A 20,442-nucleotide genomic window follows, 5' to 3' on the forward strand; every position below is an offset into this window, starting at 1 on the left:
CACACACAGGTATGAAATCATGTTTTGGCAATTGTCCCTCTAACTCGGAGTGAAACATACGTCCGGGTTTAAAACCTGACGGACGACGATACAGCGCTCTAACACTCTTTCCATCAAATCAAACTTCTGTGTCGTCCTTGGTGATGAAAGCTTTTCTGACTTCAGAAGAAAATTGCTGGACTCCTTTCATAAAAAAATAAAAAAAGGAGCTCAGTGGAGTCAAGGATGGAGCCCGGTTCAAAGATAAGAAAACCAAGGTGCTCTTTGTGCACACACAAAGTTTAAAGCCTTAGCAGGAGCTGAAGGTAGCCGCCAGAATGAAATCCTTTCATAAAACATAAAAGCATGCCTCCTTCGCTTTAGACTCAGCGAGATTATGTGGAGGTCGCTCGACTCGCAGCCAAACAGGGCGAGGTGACCCCAGGTGAGGAGGCAGGATCAGGAAGCGAGTAACACTCTTCTTCACCTCAACAGTTGCTGTCAGACGAACATTTAGCGAGGCTCTTTACCTCCAGCTGCTCTGGTGGCCGCCATGCGAGCACGTTTCATCAACTCTGCCCGGATAAACAGCAGTTGGAAAATGTACTTTGCTAAAGTACTTCCTGAATAATGGCGTCTGGCGCTGGAAATATCTCGGGCCAATTTTTTGCTTCCCCGCAGGGCGCCGGCGCTGTCGGAGAGGAAAAACACATCTAAGCCTTGCGTGCGTTTGCTTGACAGAGTTGTTTTTCGCTCAAACTGCAGATGTTAACTTTTATTTCTGTGCCTCCCTTTGGAGGATTTTCTCCTCCAACACACCCCCACTCCTTTCATTTTTCATGTGATGGCTGCTCCCGCTGTGAGCCACCTCAGGCTGCAAGACACGTTGTTTACCATTCATGTGACTGAGCGTGAGGACTCAGAGCCGGCGCTCACTCTGATTGTGTCACATCGTCCAGGCGGAGGTGTGAAGAAATCACGTCGAGGGCCGACGCAGCAGAGACGCGTTAATCAATCAGACGGCGGGTGACTGACTGTTTAGGAAATTAGATTTTTGTTCTTTTCAGCTTCAACAAAGCTGAACTAATGATGCAGCAACCATCTGAGGGACACTGATAAAAGTGCCCAGTTTGTAAATAAAATCTGCTGCAGTGTTATGGTAATTTTCTTTTACACTTATCTGTGCAGTAAATGCTTTTGCTGAGCATGAATGTTTCCTGAATAATGTAACATTTGGAGGATACAGAGGCAGCCGCTCCAACCGCAGGACTTTATGTACCTTATTCTTCTGTTCAAGGACAACTAAGCGATTGTGAACTCGCTCTATTCTCTCCTAGAAAAGGACGAGAAGATACTTTCAGCAGCACTGACTGTGACTTTGTGAAAGACTAAGAGGAAGCAAAATGAAGTCATTTATCAAATTTAAAAGAAATATGTCAGTTTTTCAAGCTGAAGATTATTTTCTTGATTAAACTGATTAGTCTTTAAAATGTTTGAAAATTGTCAACAAGCGTTTCCTAAAGCCCAAGATGATGTCCTCAAATGTCTTTTGTTCACAACCCAAATATATTCAGTTTACTGTCATAGGGGAGAAAGGAAACCAGAAAATATTCATATTTAACAAGTTGGAATCTATCAAATAAAATTATGCCATCTATCAAACATAAATCTAATAAATTGTCAGTTTCCAGCTTCTCAAATGTGATAATTTACATCATTAAACTTTTATATCATTAAACTGACGATGTTTCGTATTGGACACGATACAAGACATTTTCATGCGTCTGATAACGACTTTAAAGCTCAGTTTTGTAGTTTCTCCCTTTAGGAAAAAGAGTTGCAGCTTCACAGTTACTGACTGACCGAGGCCAAGGCTTAATACCATATGAGCCTTTCCAAGCCAAAAGACAGAGCTTAGATCCGACAGGACTGGCTTGTTTGTCAAGAAAACACAACAATGGACTACAAAGAGAAAGTCAGCCTCATGTCACACAAGCGCCTTTTCCTAACTTTAAGGCTTCTGCCAGGACGGTCTGACCTGTTTAAGGCTTCCTACTTTTGCGAAAACAGACCATAAAAACAAAATGAACACGTCTTCAATGTCTTACCATCATGAGTTCCCTCTGGAAGGACTTCCTCTCCTTGCTCTCCATGTTCGTAGACTCCTCTTTGAGTTTCTCCAGAACCGACGCCACCTTCTCGGGCTCATTGTCCAGTTCGGTCCGGCAAAAATAATTCAGAGGCAAATTCCCGTACCCGAGGGCATCAGCAAACGCCCTCCAGTTGCCCACATTTTCCATTAAAACCGTCCGCACGGTTGCGTAAATGTATGTAAGAAATTTGCAAGGCTTCAGGATCTGCTCCAGCAGCATTGTGGTCGTTAGGTCCGGCCCACACCAATAAATGGGCTTGACCTTACCCAGAACTAAAACGTTCTTGGCGTGGACGAGGCCGACCTTTCCCTGATAGTATCCAATGTACCACTCTTTGGTCCGCAGTTGCCCCCGAAGTTTGATTTTCTCCTCGCTCAGCAGAGCAATTACATCCCCCTTTTTGTACTCCAAAAGATAAGTGCTCTTGTGCTGCCTAATCACCGTTTTGATCAACTTGCCAAATTTAAGATTGGTAATGCACCGGTCCTGAAACTTTGGGTATTTGGAGGTGACAGCAAGCGGCGAGAGGACAATCTTATCCACCTCTTTCTTTTTCAGAAACCTCCTCTGACCAGTTATCCTCGCTCCACTTTTCGGCGGCGGTGGCGGAGTTTGGACGCAGAACTGTGTGAGGATACAGTCCAGAGCATCCTTGACTTGAACCCTGAGAGTGAAGTCTGAGATGTTGTTGGGGTTGTGTGATGAGATCATGTACAGCAGCCTGCTGACTTTACCCAGTTTCACCTGAAATCCCCGAATCATCCCAGCACCCTCGTTTGCCTTCACCTGGTAGTTGGACATGTTTGAGTATAATCCCACCTGGAGGTCCTGAGGGAATCCCAGCATGAACTGGTGCTTCCCCCACAGCTGGAGGGCCACTGGCGGGGTGGAGCTCGCCTGCCGGCCCACCTCGCTTACCAACAAGGTCTTGGGTGCACAATCATGCCCAAACATGGCCACGACTGTCTTGAAGGAAGGGTGGATGTGCTTGGGTCCATAGACTCCTAGAGTAACTTTCCTCTGCACGTGATCCCAAACTGTTGTATTGTGGGTGATGTACTGTGACTGAACCACCACAGCCACATACATACAAGGCTCCAGACTGTCCAACTGCACCTGGACTGTATCCTTGTAAATGTAAGCATTTGGGATTGGCGTGTAAGGTCCGTCTTTGCAGTCGCTTCGAACGCAAAGCACCTCCGCAGTCTGACAACTCTCCTTCTTCACGGTTACCAACACCTTCATCTCCAATGTGATGAAAGACTTGGTCTCCATGTTGCTGAGCTTGATCTCCACCACAGGGCTGACAGTGGAGCAGTGGTCACTGTTGAGCTCCAGAGGAGGGTCTAGTAAGGCTTTCATGGAGATCTGCTGGTGGTCTCCATGGCTGACGTGGCCTTCAGGGATGTGAGCGCTGATGTGGGTTTCCGGGAGCTGAACAACTCCTCCGTTACTGTCCAACCTGCACACGATGTTGGTCTCCACTGGCTGCGTCTGACCCCATCCAGGACTCTGGCCAAGGGAGTCAAGGTCATGGCAAGACCTGGCTAGCTTTCTGTGGTTTAACCAAGCAGTCCTGAAGTCCTCCCTGCTCTGAAACTGCTCCGGTGCAGGAGCCTTAAGGCCTGTGAAGAATCCCGAAGAGGGTAAGGTTGGGTTCGACTGCGCCTGCAGGACTGAGAGTTCTGAGAGACTGTGGGAACGTTTACTCCTGAAAAACGGGTTATCCCTGTGGAGGTTTGGTACAACCTCTTGGTTTGGGCTGGTGGGGGTGGTACTGTTAATGTGGCAGGTGCTGAACCCATTGCTCATGATTGCACCGGTGTTAAAGTTGGAGCAAGACGATGGAGATGCCAACGCATCAAACATGATAAGATCTGCTGAGTTCCTCCCACCTATATCTTTGCAGTTTTGATCTAACGGACAGATGAAGGGGTTCACAGAAAAAGGACTGTTGTTGTAAAGTGTGGAGGGCCTGAGGCTCATCCCCGTCCACTCCCCCAAACCTCCAAACTCCTTCGACCCATCCTCGTACCCTTCCCCAAGACTGTCAATCATCCCACTGTCGCTAAGCGAGGAGTTCCTGAAGTTGACCGGCTGGACGTAAGCGGCCGGGATGTAGCCCATCTCCGTGTTGTTGTGGGCGTACCACCACTCCCCACCTGATGTGTCCAGCACGTAGAGGTGATCACCTTTGGAGAACTTCAGCGTGGTGAAGCTGCTCGGGCAATAATCCTTTATGGCGACCACTTCCTGTGCAGCTTCATAGGAGGCTGAAGTGTCCAACCTTAAGGCACTGGGAGAAGGCACTGGAAAGGAAAAAGATAAATCAAAACTTTAAACAATTAATGATGCTGAAGTAGAAGTACAGATACTTTAGTAAAAAAAACTGTTAAAGGCAGAAGAACCGATTTTATACCCTTATTCAAGTAAAAGTAATAAAGTACAGGCTCTGAAATGTATAAAAGTATAAAAGTAAAAAGTATCTCTCTGAGGGACATCTCTACCAGCCATTTCTGTGCAAAGATAAGTCATAATATGTCTAAGTATAAGACAAAACTAAGCTTGATGATGTCGTAATTGTATAATAAAAAGTCGAAATTGAAATTATGGGATAAGAAGTTAAAATTTCTCCTCATTCCAGTCTCCCTCTCGCTTGTTTCCGTTTTGTGCGTGATGTGCACTGATAGGATATATAAAATAATCCTGAAATCGTAAAATTGTGTTCAGTTGTAGGGAGGAAACAAAGTATTTGTACCACCTCTGGTCTTTTGTTTGTCTTGACTGCAGAGAGTGATTGTAAAGCTTAGTACTCAAATCACATTTCGGCTGATTACACAAAACACTGCAGTTAAACGGTACTTATCTGCTGATACAACACCAACATAATGGACCAGTTGCACTAATGAGGTGAGGGTAGGTCATACAGACATACAGGTTTAAAGCCATCCAAAATACCCCCAAAATAACATGAAACTTTTATTTTTAATCAGTCTGACTACAACTACAAAATTCTCATTTCACTAGGTAAGTGTACGAGCACATGAGCTGCATAATTTACTGGATAATCTACTATTTTTAGTCCTGCTCATTAGCGTATATGGAGCATGTAAGCAAAGCTGTAATGAAGTGCAACCAGTGAGGCGAAAGAGCCGGAGAATTAATAAAAGCACTTTCAACAACACGACTGATGATTGTGAGAGATGAAAAGATGAAAATGACAAAATATTGAACGTCTAAGAATTGAGGGTGATCTGACCTTTGACATCGTTGAGACTGGCTCCTGTGACGCCTTCGCTGAGGTCGATGAGCGTCCCCTCAGACTTACAGCGAGGGAGGATGTGGTTGTTGTTGGTCACTCTGATGATTCGATGGGCAGCCATGGCCGGTACTTATCGTAGCATTCGCTCATTGGCAGCTCTTCATCTGGAGAGGAAACAAACAAAGGATTTGAGGGCGGGAGAGAGCCAGTTATAAACACATCTACATTCAGTCACATCCAGAGAGACTTCCCAAGGCAGCACTGGAAGAGGAAGATTAATTTTCTAGATCGCGAACACAGTAAGAGCCTGCAAAGGTCAACGCAGCTGCAGCAGAAAATCAGGCAGAGAAATATCACTGCATTTTTGAAGGAGTGAAGGATGTGTTGGAGGAATAATGACTGCCTGCCGAACAGTGAGAGCTTTTTTCTAAATCAATACAAAGTCCATGAGCGTTGAACTGCAGGAGAAAGAGAGAGATGTGATTTAGAGGGAGAACAATCGAAAAGCAATAAATGAATGAAACCAGAGGAGATTTAAGTTCTGAGTGAAAGTGAGGAAGGTCAGAAACATAACGTCAAGCGTGAGGTGGACGCGGAGCAAGGACGCCTCGCAAAACACAGCAATATGTGGACAAAACCTTTGGGATCAGTCTGAAGCTTTAACAGCCAACACTCCTCTGGTTTCAGCCTTTCCACCAGAATGTATAAGCCTGTCTGAGAAGATTTGCTTAGTGAGGTTGAACATTCGCAGTTGGTATTAATGTTCAGTCTCAAAATAAAGTCTCTAAAAAATTTGCATCAAATCAATTAATTTAAATGGAATTTCCAATGATCTGCTCTAATTTTTCCAAAGACTGAAAAGGCAAAAAGCAAAAGCAACAGTAAACTATCTTGACAGTGTTGCCCTTTGAGGGAGCATTTAGCTGGAGAGACCAAAATGGAGGACGCTATCACAGCTAATTAGCTGCTTTGCACCATAAACTTCTATTTAACCTCTTCTGTTGGAGTAAAAACCTTTTCTATAAGAGAGAAATGGTTTGCAAACAGCTGTGAGACAAAAGTATGCAGTCAAATTTTGAAAAACTATGAGGGCCACCTCTCTGTCGACACATGCTAACCAAAAAACTGCTGCTACGATTAGGCTACAGGAAGTTTAAGAAAATTAGTTTCACTATGTCAAACATACATTTTGTTAGTTGTACTGTTTGTTGTGCCATTTCTGTACCACTTACAAAAATCAATAATCAATAATCAAGATGTTAAAAAGGAAACTGTGTGAAGTAATCGTTACATTAGCAACCAAGCTAACAAGCTTGCTAGCCAGCTTTTTTAGCATCATGATGTACAATCTTGAGCAAAAAATGCCGTGAGCACGTAAAAAGCTACTGTGACCGACTAGCATGTTCCCAAATGTCTAGCATGTTAGTGGTTAGCTCACTAGCTACAATAGTTCACAAATTAGCCATAAGATGGTGAAAAAAATCACATTAGGTCTATTTTGACAGATATTACGATTGAAATATGATTTACAATAAGTTAGAATTGACATTTTTGCACCACAATTTTCATTTTCACTGAAAAAGTATTAAAATCAGAAAAGTTTTGAGGATCTGTAATAAACAATCTGAAGCTTTGTCAGTTAGGACATCTCTGCAGCACTACAGCACTTCATTAATGCTGCTGGATATAATATAAAAATATATAAAAAGTTAAGACACCCAACATTAGAAGCTAGTCTGTCTGCTGTCATACTAGTAGGAATCTTTTCCTACAGGGAATTCAAACCATCTCTTCCTCCTCTGGGTTTATTAGCTCCACTGCTCAGTCTGTTATGAGTATTTACATCTGTGATCGTATCAACCAAGTTACCAATTTCCTTGTCGAAATTGAGCTGTGATTCAATTTGTGTATGAAAACACACAGTCAGCAGAGGACTGTAATCTGATTAGAGCGGCAGCGAGAAATAGTTTTGCTGCAAAACGTTGTTCCCTTCAGTCACGAGGGACCTGATTATTCCTGCAGGATGAGGCGAGCGGCGGCGGCAGCGGGAACATTTGCATTTGCACACTAATGATGCCATTTTAATCTGATTAAAGCAACACAGGCTGCAGAGGCTGCCATGTAAATGCCTTTCACTGATTATCTTCATTAGAGCTTTAATGTTTGGGCTGAATGCTCACATTTGGATTCAGATGCAGGTGTTCATTTTCATAAAATACAACACTGCAACATCACCAAAAACACAGAAAATAAGCTTTTATTAGCAAGATCTGATGTCTAAAGCATTGATTTAACTCTCTCTACACACATCAGAGCAGAAGATCCAAAAAATAGCAGAAAAATTAAATATTTGTGACGGTTTCTGTGAGATATTACTGTATTTCTTCCCTCTAATTAAAAAACATTAGTGTACTACTGTGGTTTTTTACACATAGTAACAAGGCTGTTATGTGCGAACTTGTGCCAACACATGACTAAAACCACAACCCAAGTGAAAGAAAACTACTGTTGTGATAAGGCAAATAATTGTAGGTTAAGGGTCTATTTTCAACATCATTTTTTAAACTGTGATATGCAGAGTTTTACCATTTATCATCGTCCTGACAGCAGGCTAGTGTTTGTCCCCGAGGACAACTTTTATCTGATGAGATTAAACTTTCACTCTTTCACTTCCTCATTTTTACAGCAGCAACCATAAATATGGACTACATTCAGTTTCAAGGGAACAGGAAACACAAAGATACAGTATCAGTGTTATAGAAACCACCTGGCTATTTACTTAAAGCAAGTTCTCCACTACCACCAAATTATATACCCACTCACTTTTTAATGTTTCCTGCTTTTTGTTGGTCGATTTTTCTTTTTATTCATCCTAGATGAGAAATCCTAGAGGGGCTCATGATCATAATTAAACTTTGAACACTCTCAGTTCTTTTGTTTTATTCAGATGTAAATTTAAAAATAAAAACTCCAGAGGGAGGAAACAGAAAAGACAAACTGTGGCATGGTGTTTGCTTGCCGGTGTGAGGTGGGCAGCGTACGACAGCGACATTATTATGTAACTAAATAAGAAAGAAAAAATGAAGCAGTTACAGAACAATTAACAATTCATCTCCAGTATCTTTACTACCATCATCACCTTACTACCATCTCTTGAACCACTCTGAAGCCACTCAGGGAATACAGTAACAAGGTGGTTTTCTTGCCAGGTTTGGCTCTTGGCAAGCTGGGGTCTCACGTTAGTCAGCTAACATTAGCGGTGCTGTTAGCTGCATGGCTAAACAGGCAAGTGGTAACTGCTCAACCACCATGATACTGAAGTCCCTCTCACCAAACAGTTGGTTTCAGCGGCTGTTAGCGGTTAGCAACAAGCAAACCATCTGTTCATCCGCTGTTCAACTTCAACATGACTTCAGTCAAAGCAGCCGGAGGACATCAGAGAGAAAACCAGAAAACATATCGTCTCCATAAAGTACGGTCCAGTTGAATAAAGGTATAAATGTGTATTTTTCAGTAAAATTATTATAGCTGCATGTTTCTTGTATCTAAATGATCTTTCCTTTATCATAACTGATACAAAGGCAACACATGTCCCGTAAACTGCCAAGAAATCAGCTTTCTCCAGGAGAAATAAGGTTTTTTACATCCCGGATTCTGTTTTGCGTTTAGATTATTTCTGAGATTTAGAAATCAGATGACTGTAGAAAGCCAAATATCACTAAACAGCATGTTCCTACACTGTCACAAAACATTTTAAAACAGTGAAAACTTCCCTCTTCTCTGACTTTCCATCTCATTCCTGGTTCAAAACATTGCTCCCCTGTGAACATGCACAACAGAAGTTTAGTCTTTCTTCAAACCTCTGCAGCTTTAATCTGCTCTTTTTTAAATGAAGTCTGGCAGAACTGAGCAGATGTATGAATCCTTGTGTCTCGAAATGATGAAAACAAAGTGAGAAAGTGGGATTGCTTCAGAGCACTTCCTCTCTGGAGGTTGAGTGAAGCTGTAGCAGAGGTGCACTCTGGGATGCAGAGCATGCAGCGAGGAGAAAGTGGGGCTTGTTTAATGGCTGCATCTGTTCACCTGGGAGCCCGAGCTGAAAGCCCGTCAAACTCCTCCGAGGTGACATTTCATTTTCCTGCACCCTCGCTGCTCGTCGGGGATCGTGTCGCCCCATCGATAAAACCCCTCCTCCCGCTCGAAAATGAGCACTCAGCGGGCAGCGGGAGCGAGGCTGCGATCAATAACAAGCTGCCAGACAAAAGACACTGTCACAGGCTTTGATATAAGACTGAGGCGAACCACGCTGAATGCAGCAGGAGGTGATGGCGGCCCTGACAGGTACACAGGAGAAAAAAAATCCAGCAATTGGAAGATGGCAAACGCAGCAGGAGCTTCAGTTCAGAATCCACACTGAACCTCCTGGAAGCTGATGGAAAACTGACACAGGCAATTATAGAGACAGTTCAACCAGACTGTGATGCCCCTCATGCAGCCTTCACAAGCAGGACTATTTACATTTTACATAAGAACACAAAGCATGTGCAGCATCAGGGGAAATGAACTCCATTTTACTTTTGTTTCACTGCACGTTAGCAGAGAAATTTCAACTACAGAGAAAGAGGAAACGCTTAAAAGGAAACTTTCAGGGGATCCTGGCAAACTGCTGGAGGGTTTGTGGGTTAGCCTTCCTCAAAACTGGAACATCTTTTCCCCCCACTGGTGCATTAATATCCGAGTCGGTGAAATACTCTGCGTTATTAACTCATTTGAGTCGGGCTGACAGAGCGGAGGAGCGGCGAGGACGCCGGGGAGTCGAAAGTTTAATTAGCCGAGAGTCGGCTGGGCCTAATCCCTGGATGAATGTTGTTATAATAACCGTTTCCAGAAGCCATATGCTCACAGAGAGTTTATCGTTTTTCCATCACAGCTGTTTAAAATGAGACAGAGAATGAGACACAGCAGCAGAGGCCTGCAAACAAAACATATCCTATCAGAAGCATGTAATATTTAAGTTTAATCTACTGCTGAATTTCCTGTGTTAGTATGCAAACAGGCTGTAATCCGCAGATCAAAGACAGAGGCTGAAGGGCTAAAAGTCTTTTAAATCCAGATCAAACGAACCAAAGACTCGACTGAGTCACGATTCTTCACCATCAATTTAACAAAATGAAATGAAAACAACTTTAAAGGCTCGTTAGCTGCTTCCCCAAAATCCTTACATGAAATCTAACATGTTTCTTCTCGCGAATATCGATAACGTGGGCTCTTTCTCTTTCTTGGTAAAATCCGTTAAGACAAAATAAGCTACAGCTTTTCTGAGTCACTCTTTCAGCCATAAAGAGTAAAAAAAACATCCAAACTCAGCTTCCTTTGACTTTAAACTCCATTAAAGGTCAGCTCTTTCATCTATTTTTCAGGAAACTGAGTGCAGGCTTAATTCAGTCCTGACCTCAGGGACAGAAACACATTAGGTCTACTTGAATCAGGTATAGGACTGGCCGTCCTGTCGTGGCCCGAGGCGACGCAGCTCTGCTCCCAGCATGCATTTGGACGTTTGTTTACACCTGCGATCAGCCAGCAGGAGAAACAGGCAGGAGCTCAAGGAAAGAACGTCCTTGGACGAAATAAAACTGATGGTTGGAGACCTATAATGATCATGCATGAGTTTATTATTATTGTGATTAAACTGCTGCCATAGTCATTATTTGACCCTTTCAAGTAATTAAAAAGCTTTTAGATTTTGTGTTGCCATTTATTCTGTTTTCAGTGAATCCCAAAATCATTAAAAAATCGATGAGAGTGGTCATACGTCACTTTTCTGTCGGCAAAACAGCCACGCCCACTTTTGGGGAAAACCAAAAGGGGGAGTGGTCAAGAAGCACGAAGGTGGGCTTTTGCTGTGTTTCTATGGTCACGAGTTCTGTGTGCAAACATTAAATCTGGTGAAAACTGATTTTAGATTATATTAAACACACATATTCAGTCAGAGTAACTAATTTCAACTGGCATAAATTTCTCATTTATCAAAGTTGAAGCTGTTACTAATTTATGATGAGTCATGAAAAATAAATGGTGTATTTTTTTATGATGTCGGAAGATTGCACTTACAGAGGCTTGAAGTGGTGTTTGGTTTCGTGTTTTAAAGTCCAATTTCAGTCAGTGGCGTAAGGGAATTGAGGCGATGAGAAGATAACTGATAAACAGATAAACATCCCATTCCTGCAGGCTGAGCGGGTAATTCCTCTCTTAGTAACTGTCCTGCTGCAGCTTTGTTTCATGTTTGGGGTTTAATGTTTTACTTGCAGAAATAAAGAAATTAATAAATAAAAAGCCACAACCTGGCACTTGGTCAACTACATGAGTCTGCAGCGACGCTCTTCTCCCGACCTGCGCCGTTCATCAGTGGAGATATTCATCCGTAAAATATTACAATTGCTCCTGACTCGCTTCGGGAAGGTCTTCCAGGTAAATGAGTGCGCTAAGTGCCGAGTTTTAGTGCCGCTGGAGGAGATTCTTCAAAACCGGCTGCGGTTTAAGAAGAGAGGTTCACACTCAGGAAGAGGAAGTGGTGTTTTTCACATGTCAGCAGTTCAACTTCAGGGCAGGAGATAGTTTAATTTTTAACATTAAGTGTGTTGAATGCAATAACTTTCCTAAAATGTCTCCTTTTATAGCAGCCAAGTAACAATGCATAAATCAGCAGATGGATGATGTAATAAAACGCTGTAATGGTCTGAAAATGTGTTCATGTAATAAATTCAGGGGAGAAGCAAAAGCAGCTAATTGCCAAATTATCCAGCATTTATAATTCCATGAAAAGGGTTTAGCATATTTCTAACGGAATAAGTCATAATGTTGATGAACAAAGCCTTGTGTTGCTAAATAATAATTATAGAGTTATGCGATAATAAGAATATATTAGTACATCATCAGGTGGCGTTTGTGGCAACAAAAAAATTGTATTTTTGACGGGAACGTTACATGTTTAATACCTGACCTTCATAACAGGAGGTGTAGGGAAGGGTTGAGTTGGCTGGCCTTCTGCCAGTTACCACAGTTACAGTCTGTGTTTCAGACACCTCTGTATACTTTAAAGACAGCCTCAGGACTATTTCCAGTGTTTATGGTGACAAAAAAGAAATATCTTTGTCAGACAAGCTGCAGCCATGTTTGTGAAGACAAAACTGGGTATTTTGAACAAGATCACAATTGCATGGATGGTACTAGCATGGACAGCAATAACCTGGATGATGCTAGCATGGACAGCAATCGCATGGATCATGATAGCATGGATATTAGCTACGATATTAGCATAGAGAGCAATAGCATAGGTATTTGCAAGAACAGCAATAGCTTAGGATGACATGTGACTGACATGTCTTTTTGTCACATAGCAACCGCTTTTATTTTTAAGTTCGAGCACAAAATGATTTGATAAAAGATATTTGCCAGTGTAGCTCATCAACATTGTCAGTTAATGACTCAAAAATATATAAAATATCCCGACAAAACGCCAAAATACACTTGAGTGGGGCTTTAATGAGCTTTTGAGGATTTGCATGACAGTCTAGATGTCAGAAAAATAAAGTGTAATAACTCATCAGCAGAAATCACAGTGGGAGCTCGGGATAATAACTGTAATCAGGATGTTCTATTTGTTAAGTCGGAATAATTACTGTACATCAACACAGCCAGCACAAAGTAAAAGCCAAACACTGCATGAGAACATTTGATAAGTTATTTTGCAGATTAAGGTTTATAATACAAGACTGCAAGATGACTAGTCCTTCAGTTCAGTCTGATGCTCTTATTTTCATACTTTTACTTCAGGAAAACTTCTTGCATGCAAGACTTATTCTTAAAACAGTATTTCAAGACTGCGGTGGACCACTGTGTGTGTGTGTGTGTGTGTGTTGTGCCGAGTGGCCACTAATTACAAAATGGAGTGGCCTTCACACGAAGCTGGAAAACGATGACATGAGAGTTTTAAGGCTTAGCCTCAGGGGAGGGGGATGGGCAGGTGTAGTAAGTGTGTGTGTGTGTGTGTGTGTGTGTGTGTGTGTGTGTGTGTGTGTGTGTGTGTGTGTGTGTGTGTGTGTGTGTGTGTGTGTGTGTGTGTGTGTGTGTGTGTGTGTGTGTGTGTGTGTGTGTGAGTGAGTGAGTGAGTGAGTGAGTGAGTGAGTGAGTGTGTGTGTGTTCAGTATAACTTTCAAATCAGTTTGTGTGTTTGTATGTTTTTGCTAACAGAGGAAGATGTGATGAAGAGAAAGTGGAAGAAGATGACAAAAAGGGGGAAGGAGGGAGGGAGGTGAGGAAGATGTGATGAAGAGGAGACGAGTGGGAGAAGAAGAGGAGGAGAGGGAGAGTGAAGAGTCAAATGGAGGAGGATTAAAAAAGCTGAGTAAAGAAAAATATTAGTTAAGTAAAGAAGAGAAGGAGGAGGCAGGGAAGAAAACGAGTGGCGGTGACGACAACAAGGAGGCAGCAGGGTGGGTGATGATATTAGCATGGACAGCAATAGTATGGATATTGACATGAATAGCAATAGCATTGATATGAATGTGGACAGCAACTCCATGGATATTAGCATGGATCGCAATAGCATGGAAATTAGCATGGACAGCGACAGCATGGAGATTAACATAGACAGCCCAACCATGGATATTAGCATAGATCGCAAAGGCATGGATGATATTAGCATGGACAGCGAGAGCATGGGTATTAGCATGGACAGCAATAGCATGGATATTAACATAGATAGCCCAACCATAATGATATTAGCATATATTGCAGTAGCATGGGTGGTATTAGCATGGACAGCAAGAACACGGATATTAGCATGGGCAACAGAGTGGATATTAACATGAATAGCAATAGCATGGATATTAGCATGGATCTCAGTAGCATGAATGGTATTAGCATGGACAGCGGCAACACGGACATTAGCATGGACAGCGATAGAATAGATAATAACATGGATAGTGATAGCATGGATATGACAATAAGAGTGAAAAATCAGAGTAGAAGGAGGAAGAGGAACAAGATGATGAAGACACAAAGAAGACATGAAGGCAGCAGAAAGGGGAGAGGAAGAAGAGGAGGAGGAGGAGGAAATAGGAGAAACCAGAGGAGGGAGGACTGTGTTATAAATATTTTGCCAAAGCATTTAGGACACACACACACACACACACTCTCACACACACACACACACACACACACACACACACACACAGAAGCATAAAATCAGCCTCCATCTAATCAAATAGAGTCGTGGATGACTGCGGGCTATAAGACAATCTGTGTGTGTCTTTGTGTGTGTGTGTGTGTGTGTGTGTGTGTGTGTGTGTGTGTGTGTGGATGTGTGTTTCAGACCTTGAGGCTGCCTGATAGAGGGACACTGGGAGGATTTTCAGCTTATCAGATGACCTTATTGGCCGGCTGAGGAGGTGCTGGAGACGTGGGAACACTCGACAGCACACACTCTAATTGTCAACTTGTCATTTCCAGTCATTTATCCTCCATATGCTGCTGAAATTTCCCCTGAAACTGCATGTTTTAATGCCGAATTATGAATATTTATGGGTATCATCAGCAATATATCAACAATATCACGGAAATAAAGCACCATAAAATGCTAAAAATAACAAAGAGGTTCAATAATAGGCAACAAAACTCATAAAAAGCCATTTGACAACTATATAAAACCATTAAATATCAAAAAACACAACAGAAAAGCCTTAATGCACAATAAATGTGACTATAAACTCACTGTAAAGCACCAATAACACCATGAAGTATCATTACAGAGCACCACAGACAGGTAAATACAGGAATATCATAGGAATAGTAAAATACATTTTTAATTGAAGTGAAGCTGAATTCATCTCCGGACGTTGGTTTGCCAAAATTAGGGGAAATATTTGGAGAATGATTGGTTTAAAAGCTAATTAGAAGTACTTGAAAGTAAATTTGATTGTATTATTCACTGACATCCTGTTGGCTGACGAATCATTAAGCTATGGAGCACCAGAGAGAGATAACTATAGAAATATCCTCAGTATAATACATACATGTTTATTGGATTAAAGCCGAATTCCTCTGCGGACAGTGTTCTGCAAAAGTCTGCAAACAAAATTAGCTAATTATTGTTTTAAAAAATAGTTAGAAGTACTTGAATGTAAATTTGAATGTAAGATGAATGGACCCCCTGCTGGCTGACAGATAACTATAGCATTATCATGGGAATAGTATAAAGATTTTTTATTTGACTGAAGCCGAATTCGTCTCTGTACATTTCTCTGCTAAAATCAGCACAAACAGTAGCAAATTATTGGTTTAAAATGTCATTTAAATGTACATTTTATTATCTTTTGCTAGCTAAAGAATCATTAACGAGCACCAAACACAGTTCATTGAAGTGAAGCCGAATTACTCTCCGTATATTGTTTTGCTAAAATTAGCGACCAAAATGAGAAACTGACTGTGTTAAAAGCTAATAAGAAGTACTTGAATGTAAATTTGATTGTATTGTGAACTGACCTCTTACTGGCTGAAGAATCATTTGGCTATAGAGCACCAGAGAGAGACATCTACAGGCTCATCATTAAAATACTTGAGAGATTTTTCATTAGAGTGAAGCCGAATTCCTCTCTGAACATGTCAATGCTTAAATGAGTAAACAAAATAAACAAATGGTGGGTTTAATATATAGTTAGAAGTACTTGAATGTAAATTTGAATGAATTCTGAACCGACCTCCTGCTGGCTGAAGACTCGGAGCACCAGTTAACGGTAACTACAGGAATATCACAGGAATGCAATCGAGATTTTTCATGAGAGTGAAGCCGAATTCCTCTCCGCACATTTCATGCTGACATTAGCTAACAAAGATAGCAAACGATGGGTTTAAAATATATTTAGAAGAACTTGAATGTAAATTTGATTGTAAGATGATCTGAGCTCATGAAGAAGAATCAATAGATCATCAGATACAGGAACATCATAAGAACATTAAAGAGATTTTTCATCGGAGTGAAGCCGAATTCCTCTCCGCACATTTTTAAGATGAGATTGGTGAACAAAGTCAACAAATGATCGGTTAGAAATGTAGTTAGAAGTACTTTAATGTAAATTTGATTGAATTCTGAACTGACCTCCTGCTAGTGGTACAAGTAGCCGAAAAAGACAACGACAGGAATATCACAGGAATTCAATCTAGATTTCTCATGAGAGTGAAGCCGAATTCCTCTCCGCACACAGCTATGCTAAAAAACGCGAGCAAAAAAAGGAAACTAATCGTGTAAAAGATAATTAGACGTAATTACGTGTAAATTATACTGTAATGTGAACTGACCTCTTGCTGGCTGGAAGCCCGAACGCTCAGAGTAGGTGCGAAGAGAGCAGAAAGGTGAAGAATGAGAGCTGACGGTCACTTCTTCTTCCTTTTCCTCGTTGTTTCTCGCGTCATTTGTGTTGAAGATGAAGAACTAAACGGTGAAAAGTGTTAAAAGGTTCAGATGAGAGCTCGTCCCAGGTCCAACAAGTGTTTAACGGTAAATCACACGGTGTCAGTCCGCTCTCCGTGCGTCCCTGCTCCGGTCTGAGGAGGAGGAGGAGGAGCTGCTGTGGTGGAGGAGAGTGGGTGACGTCAGGAAGAGGGGGCGGGGCCACATACTGTATGTTTACTGTACCGTCTCTAACTGCAGCATCAATATGATTATTTATCACTTATTAACTATATACATATACATATGTGGTGCGTTTACTTCATTCTATTGAGCAAAAGTATCTGAATACCTCCTGAATGACCAGAAAAATACACACTCAACAATCAAGTAATCCATTAGTCATTACTCTCTTGTGTTCTCTGGTTTGTTGTTGTTTTGTTTTGATCATATTCCCCCCAGAACAAGGCAGGGGGAGGAGAGAAGTGGCACACACTGGATAGACAGATGGATGAAAACAGATGGATGTCAGCTCATTACTTCAACAAACTGCCACTCCGTGATCAGACTACGTGATATCAGCCCTGTAATGAAGCACAGAGGCGCACTGTTAAAACTGGGCATGGTGAATTTATGGTGAAGTTATATTTGTCGAATGTTTTAACATCCTGACAACAATCAATAAATCAAAAACTTTGGCTGTTGCCGGCCTCTTATCAGCCCATTGAATTGTGTCATTTGGCCCATGGCTACAGCTACACAGCTAAGCCTATTAGCGAGCTAGTTGCACAAGAATGTCAGTGAAAGTGCTACCAAAATGTTCCAATGCAAACATGCTAGCTTGAGAGTGATGCATACTAACAATGGCCATGTTTGATTTTTATGTTCATTATGATAATATTTGGTGTTTTCTCACATGAGAGTGACATATGAAGTACACAGCCGCTGAGTCTGTCGTTCAGCAGCTAAATTGGTAGCACAAAGCACACAGCCCCTGACCCCAAGAACAAGTGAGCCGCAGTGGCAATGACAGACTATCGTTGAGCAGCTAACCAAGTAGCACAAAGCAAAGAGTCCTTGTGCCCAAGAAAAGAGCCACTGCGGCAGTAACACACACCTGTGGCAGCTAACTTTAGCACAAAGCACACAGCCCCTGAACCAAACAAAGCTGCGGTGGCAGTAACAGCCTCCTGTGGTGGCTAACGTTAGCACAGAGCATACAGCACAAGAGCTGAAGAACAGAGCCGCAGCAGCAACAGCCTCCTTTAGCTGCTAACTTTAGCACAAAGCACACAACCCCTGAACCCAACAAAAGAGCATGCAATGGTAACAACTGGTGAAACTGGTGATTTACAGCTCGGGCTAATGATTCATGGACTGAGTGATTAAATTCAGCTCTCTTCTTTTAATGGACAAAAACAGCAGACAACACTCCCTTTGAATATCCATCAGACTTCCAGAAAATAGAGCTAATAACCAAAATGAAATCAAATTTAACAGCTTCAGTTGCTGCGTTCGTTCTCAACAAACGGCGTCATAAAAACGGCAAATAAAGGCACTAAAACTGCCTTTGGAGCCAGTAATGATCAACAAATTGTGTGAGTTTAAGTGGCTCTATAAATAAAGCTGAGTGGAGCTGAGGGGTAAACGGTCCTCTGCTAATGAGGCGCGGTTCATTGAGAGTTTGGTGAATAAACGCTGTCGGCGAGCTGAAATCCCTCTGCGACCGCTGTGGTCTGCATGGTACCATTAAGAATAACAACAGCAGCAGGAGCCGCTTTCAAAATGAGGACGCTGCATGCAAAACAGATGAGATTTTCACAATGAAATATTAAAACATTGAACTTTCCATTAATAAAACACATGAACAAATTATATTTTTATTCAAAGAAATATATCATCGTATAATTCATGAGTTTGAGGAAAGATGAAGATTTTTAAAAAAACTTAAAAGAGCATAAAAAGGCTGCGAGGGACAGAAAAAACAGCAGCACGGAGAAAAACAGCAGCTTTCATCCGTCTAATGACCTTCCTCTTTCATCTCATTGACAAAACCACTCAGACGATTTGTCCTCGCTGCTGCACAAAGCTGCTGTCAGAGCAGAGAGATGTTGTTCTGGAGCTGACTGGAAAAGACGACACGAGGAAGAAAAATGTCTTGAAATCAGCAGAAGTTCAGAATTGAAGACGCTCTGCATGTGAGGATTTATTCTTGGCTGCTGAACTGAAGCTTCTGATCACCCACTGAGACTGTTCATTTGATTTCCGTGATTCCTAAAAGATAATTCACTGTTCATTTGTTTCCTTCTGACGCTGCAGAATGCAATAACCAAGCTTCTTACTGTATTTTAAGCTTTGAACAGATTTAAAGAAAATCAAAAAAGTGAATGTTTCCATCCAGCACTGCTACATGATCATTAAGAGTTGGTTCATTGTGATGAGCAGTAGATCACAGAGAACCCAGATTAGAAAAGACATTATTTACCCTTTTTTTAATTGAAATGATTCTCTATAGCTGCTAAGCTAAAAGCGTTAGCAGCTTGCACCCTGTCTGAAGTAGGTGCAGGAGCCCGACCGCAGAACTTGCCTTAGAAACATCACGTTTTTAAGTTTTCTTCAGTATCAAAGGAATCCAGTGAGAGTTGTCTGTACATACACGAGTACACTGCAAACAGGAAGTGCTAATCAGTAATTCAGCAACATTTTATGAAGTTTTGAGTTTTTAAGTCTCTAGCTACTTCAGTTGTTTAGCAGAATGCTGCAACACTGTTTTGCTGTGAAGCTCCAGAAATGTTTTGTGGAAACTTCACTTGAATTTCCATCAGCATGGAGGAGGAGATGATGACTGAATTTACATTTTTGGGTCAACTGTTCCCTCAGTGAACTGGTTCTTATGTTGTGTTCCAGTCAGCGTCAGAGGTCTGAATTTCCCAGCTGAACTGTCCGACCTCTGACGAAGTGTTGTGATGTAAACATTAAACATGGCTGAACGTGACAAACTGATGGAAAGTACCAGAAAAGTATGTTTTGATCCAATTCCAAGACAATCTATAGCTGTGTGTGGCGACAAAACCAGGTATTTTAATCCAAACCACCATGGTGTTTTCTAACCCTAACCAGGGCATAAACACAGCGTTGTGACACGAGAGAAACAGAAAATTCAACATAAAGTTTTGACTTTTCTGTGGATTTGCAGACACATACTTAGCGAACATTTATTCTGGCGATTGGGTTGATATTTCGGACCTTCTGGCAACACATCTGGACACAGACAGAGAGTTTCAGCAGGACGGTTGGAGTTTCCGAGTTGAAATGACTTTATAAGACCCAAACTCATAATTACGATAACTCTAACTGAACTATCACTTTAAAATGCTCCTCCTGGCTGCATCGCCCCAATCTCTCTCCAACAACTGCTTCTTTTGTAAGTCTTTGTTGTCTCGAATTGTACAAGCCGCAGCCGATCACTTGTTGTTGTAGCTTTTCTACCTTCTGAACAAAAGGTAACACCTCATCTGTTTTTCTCTGTTTTCTCGGGTCATGCAGCACCAATTTCAAGCACATTTGTATCTCTATGCTGCAGAGCCAGCTTTATTTATGCA

General features: G+C 41.8%; 1 protein-coding gene across 3 annotated transcripts in view; it reads right to left on the reverse strand.

Annotated features, from left to right (window-relative positions):
* Window positions 1-16,982, reverse strand: part of LOC311253434 (SH3 domain-binding protein 4-A-like) — a 29,201-nt gene extending 12,219 nt beyond the window's left edge. The window contains exons 1-4 of one of the 3 annotated variants that reach the window (XM_084347403.1): window positions 16,750-16,982; window positions 14,770-14,943; window positions 5,392-5,558; window positions 2,088-4,441 (exon numbers count right to left, since the gene is read on the reverse strand). In XM_084347403.1, coding sequence (XP_084203529.1) covers window positions 2,088-4,441; window positions 5,392-5,515 — 2,478 coding nt within the window. In that variant the 5' untranslated portion in view covers window positions 5,516-5,558; window positions 14,770-14,943; window positions 16,750-16,982. Of the gene's footprint in view, window positions 1-2,087; window positions 4,442-5,391; window positions 5,559-14,769; window positions 14,944-16,151; window positions 16,243-16,749 lie in introns of those variants that run through there. The other 2 variants (XM_084347404.1, XM_084347402.1) reach the window with 2 other exon arrangements.
* Window positions 16,983-20,442: the final 3,460 nt, after the last annotated feature.

The sequence above is a fragment of the Pagrus pagrus genome, assembly GCF_965226575.1.
Source record: "Pagrus pagrus genome assembly, chromosome: 24".
Lineage (NCBI taxonomy): Eukaryota > Metazoa > Chordata > Actinopteri > Spariformes > Sparidae > Pagrus > Pagrus pagrus.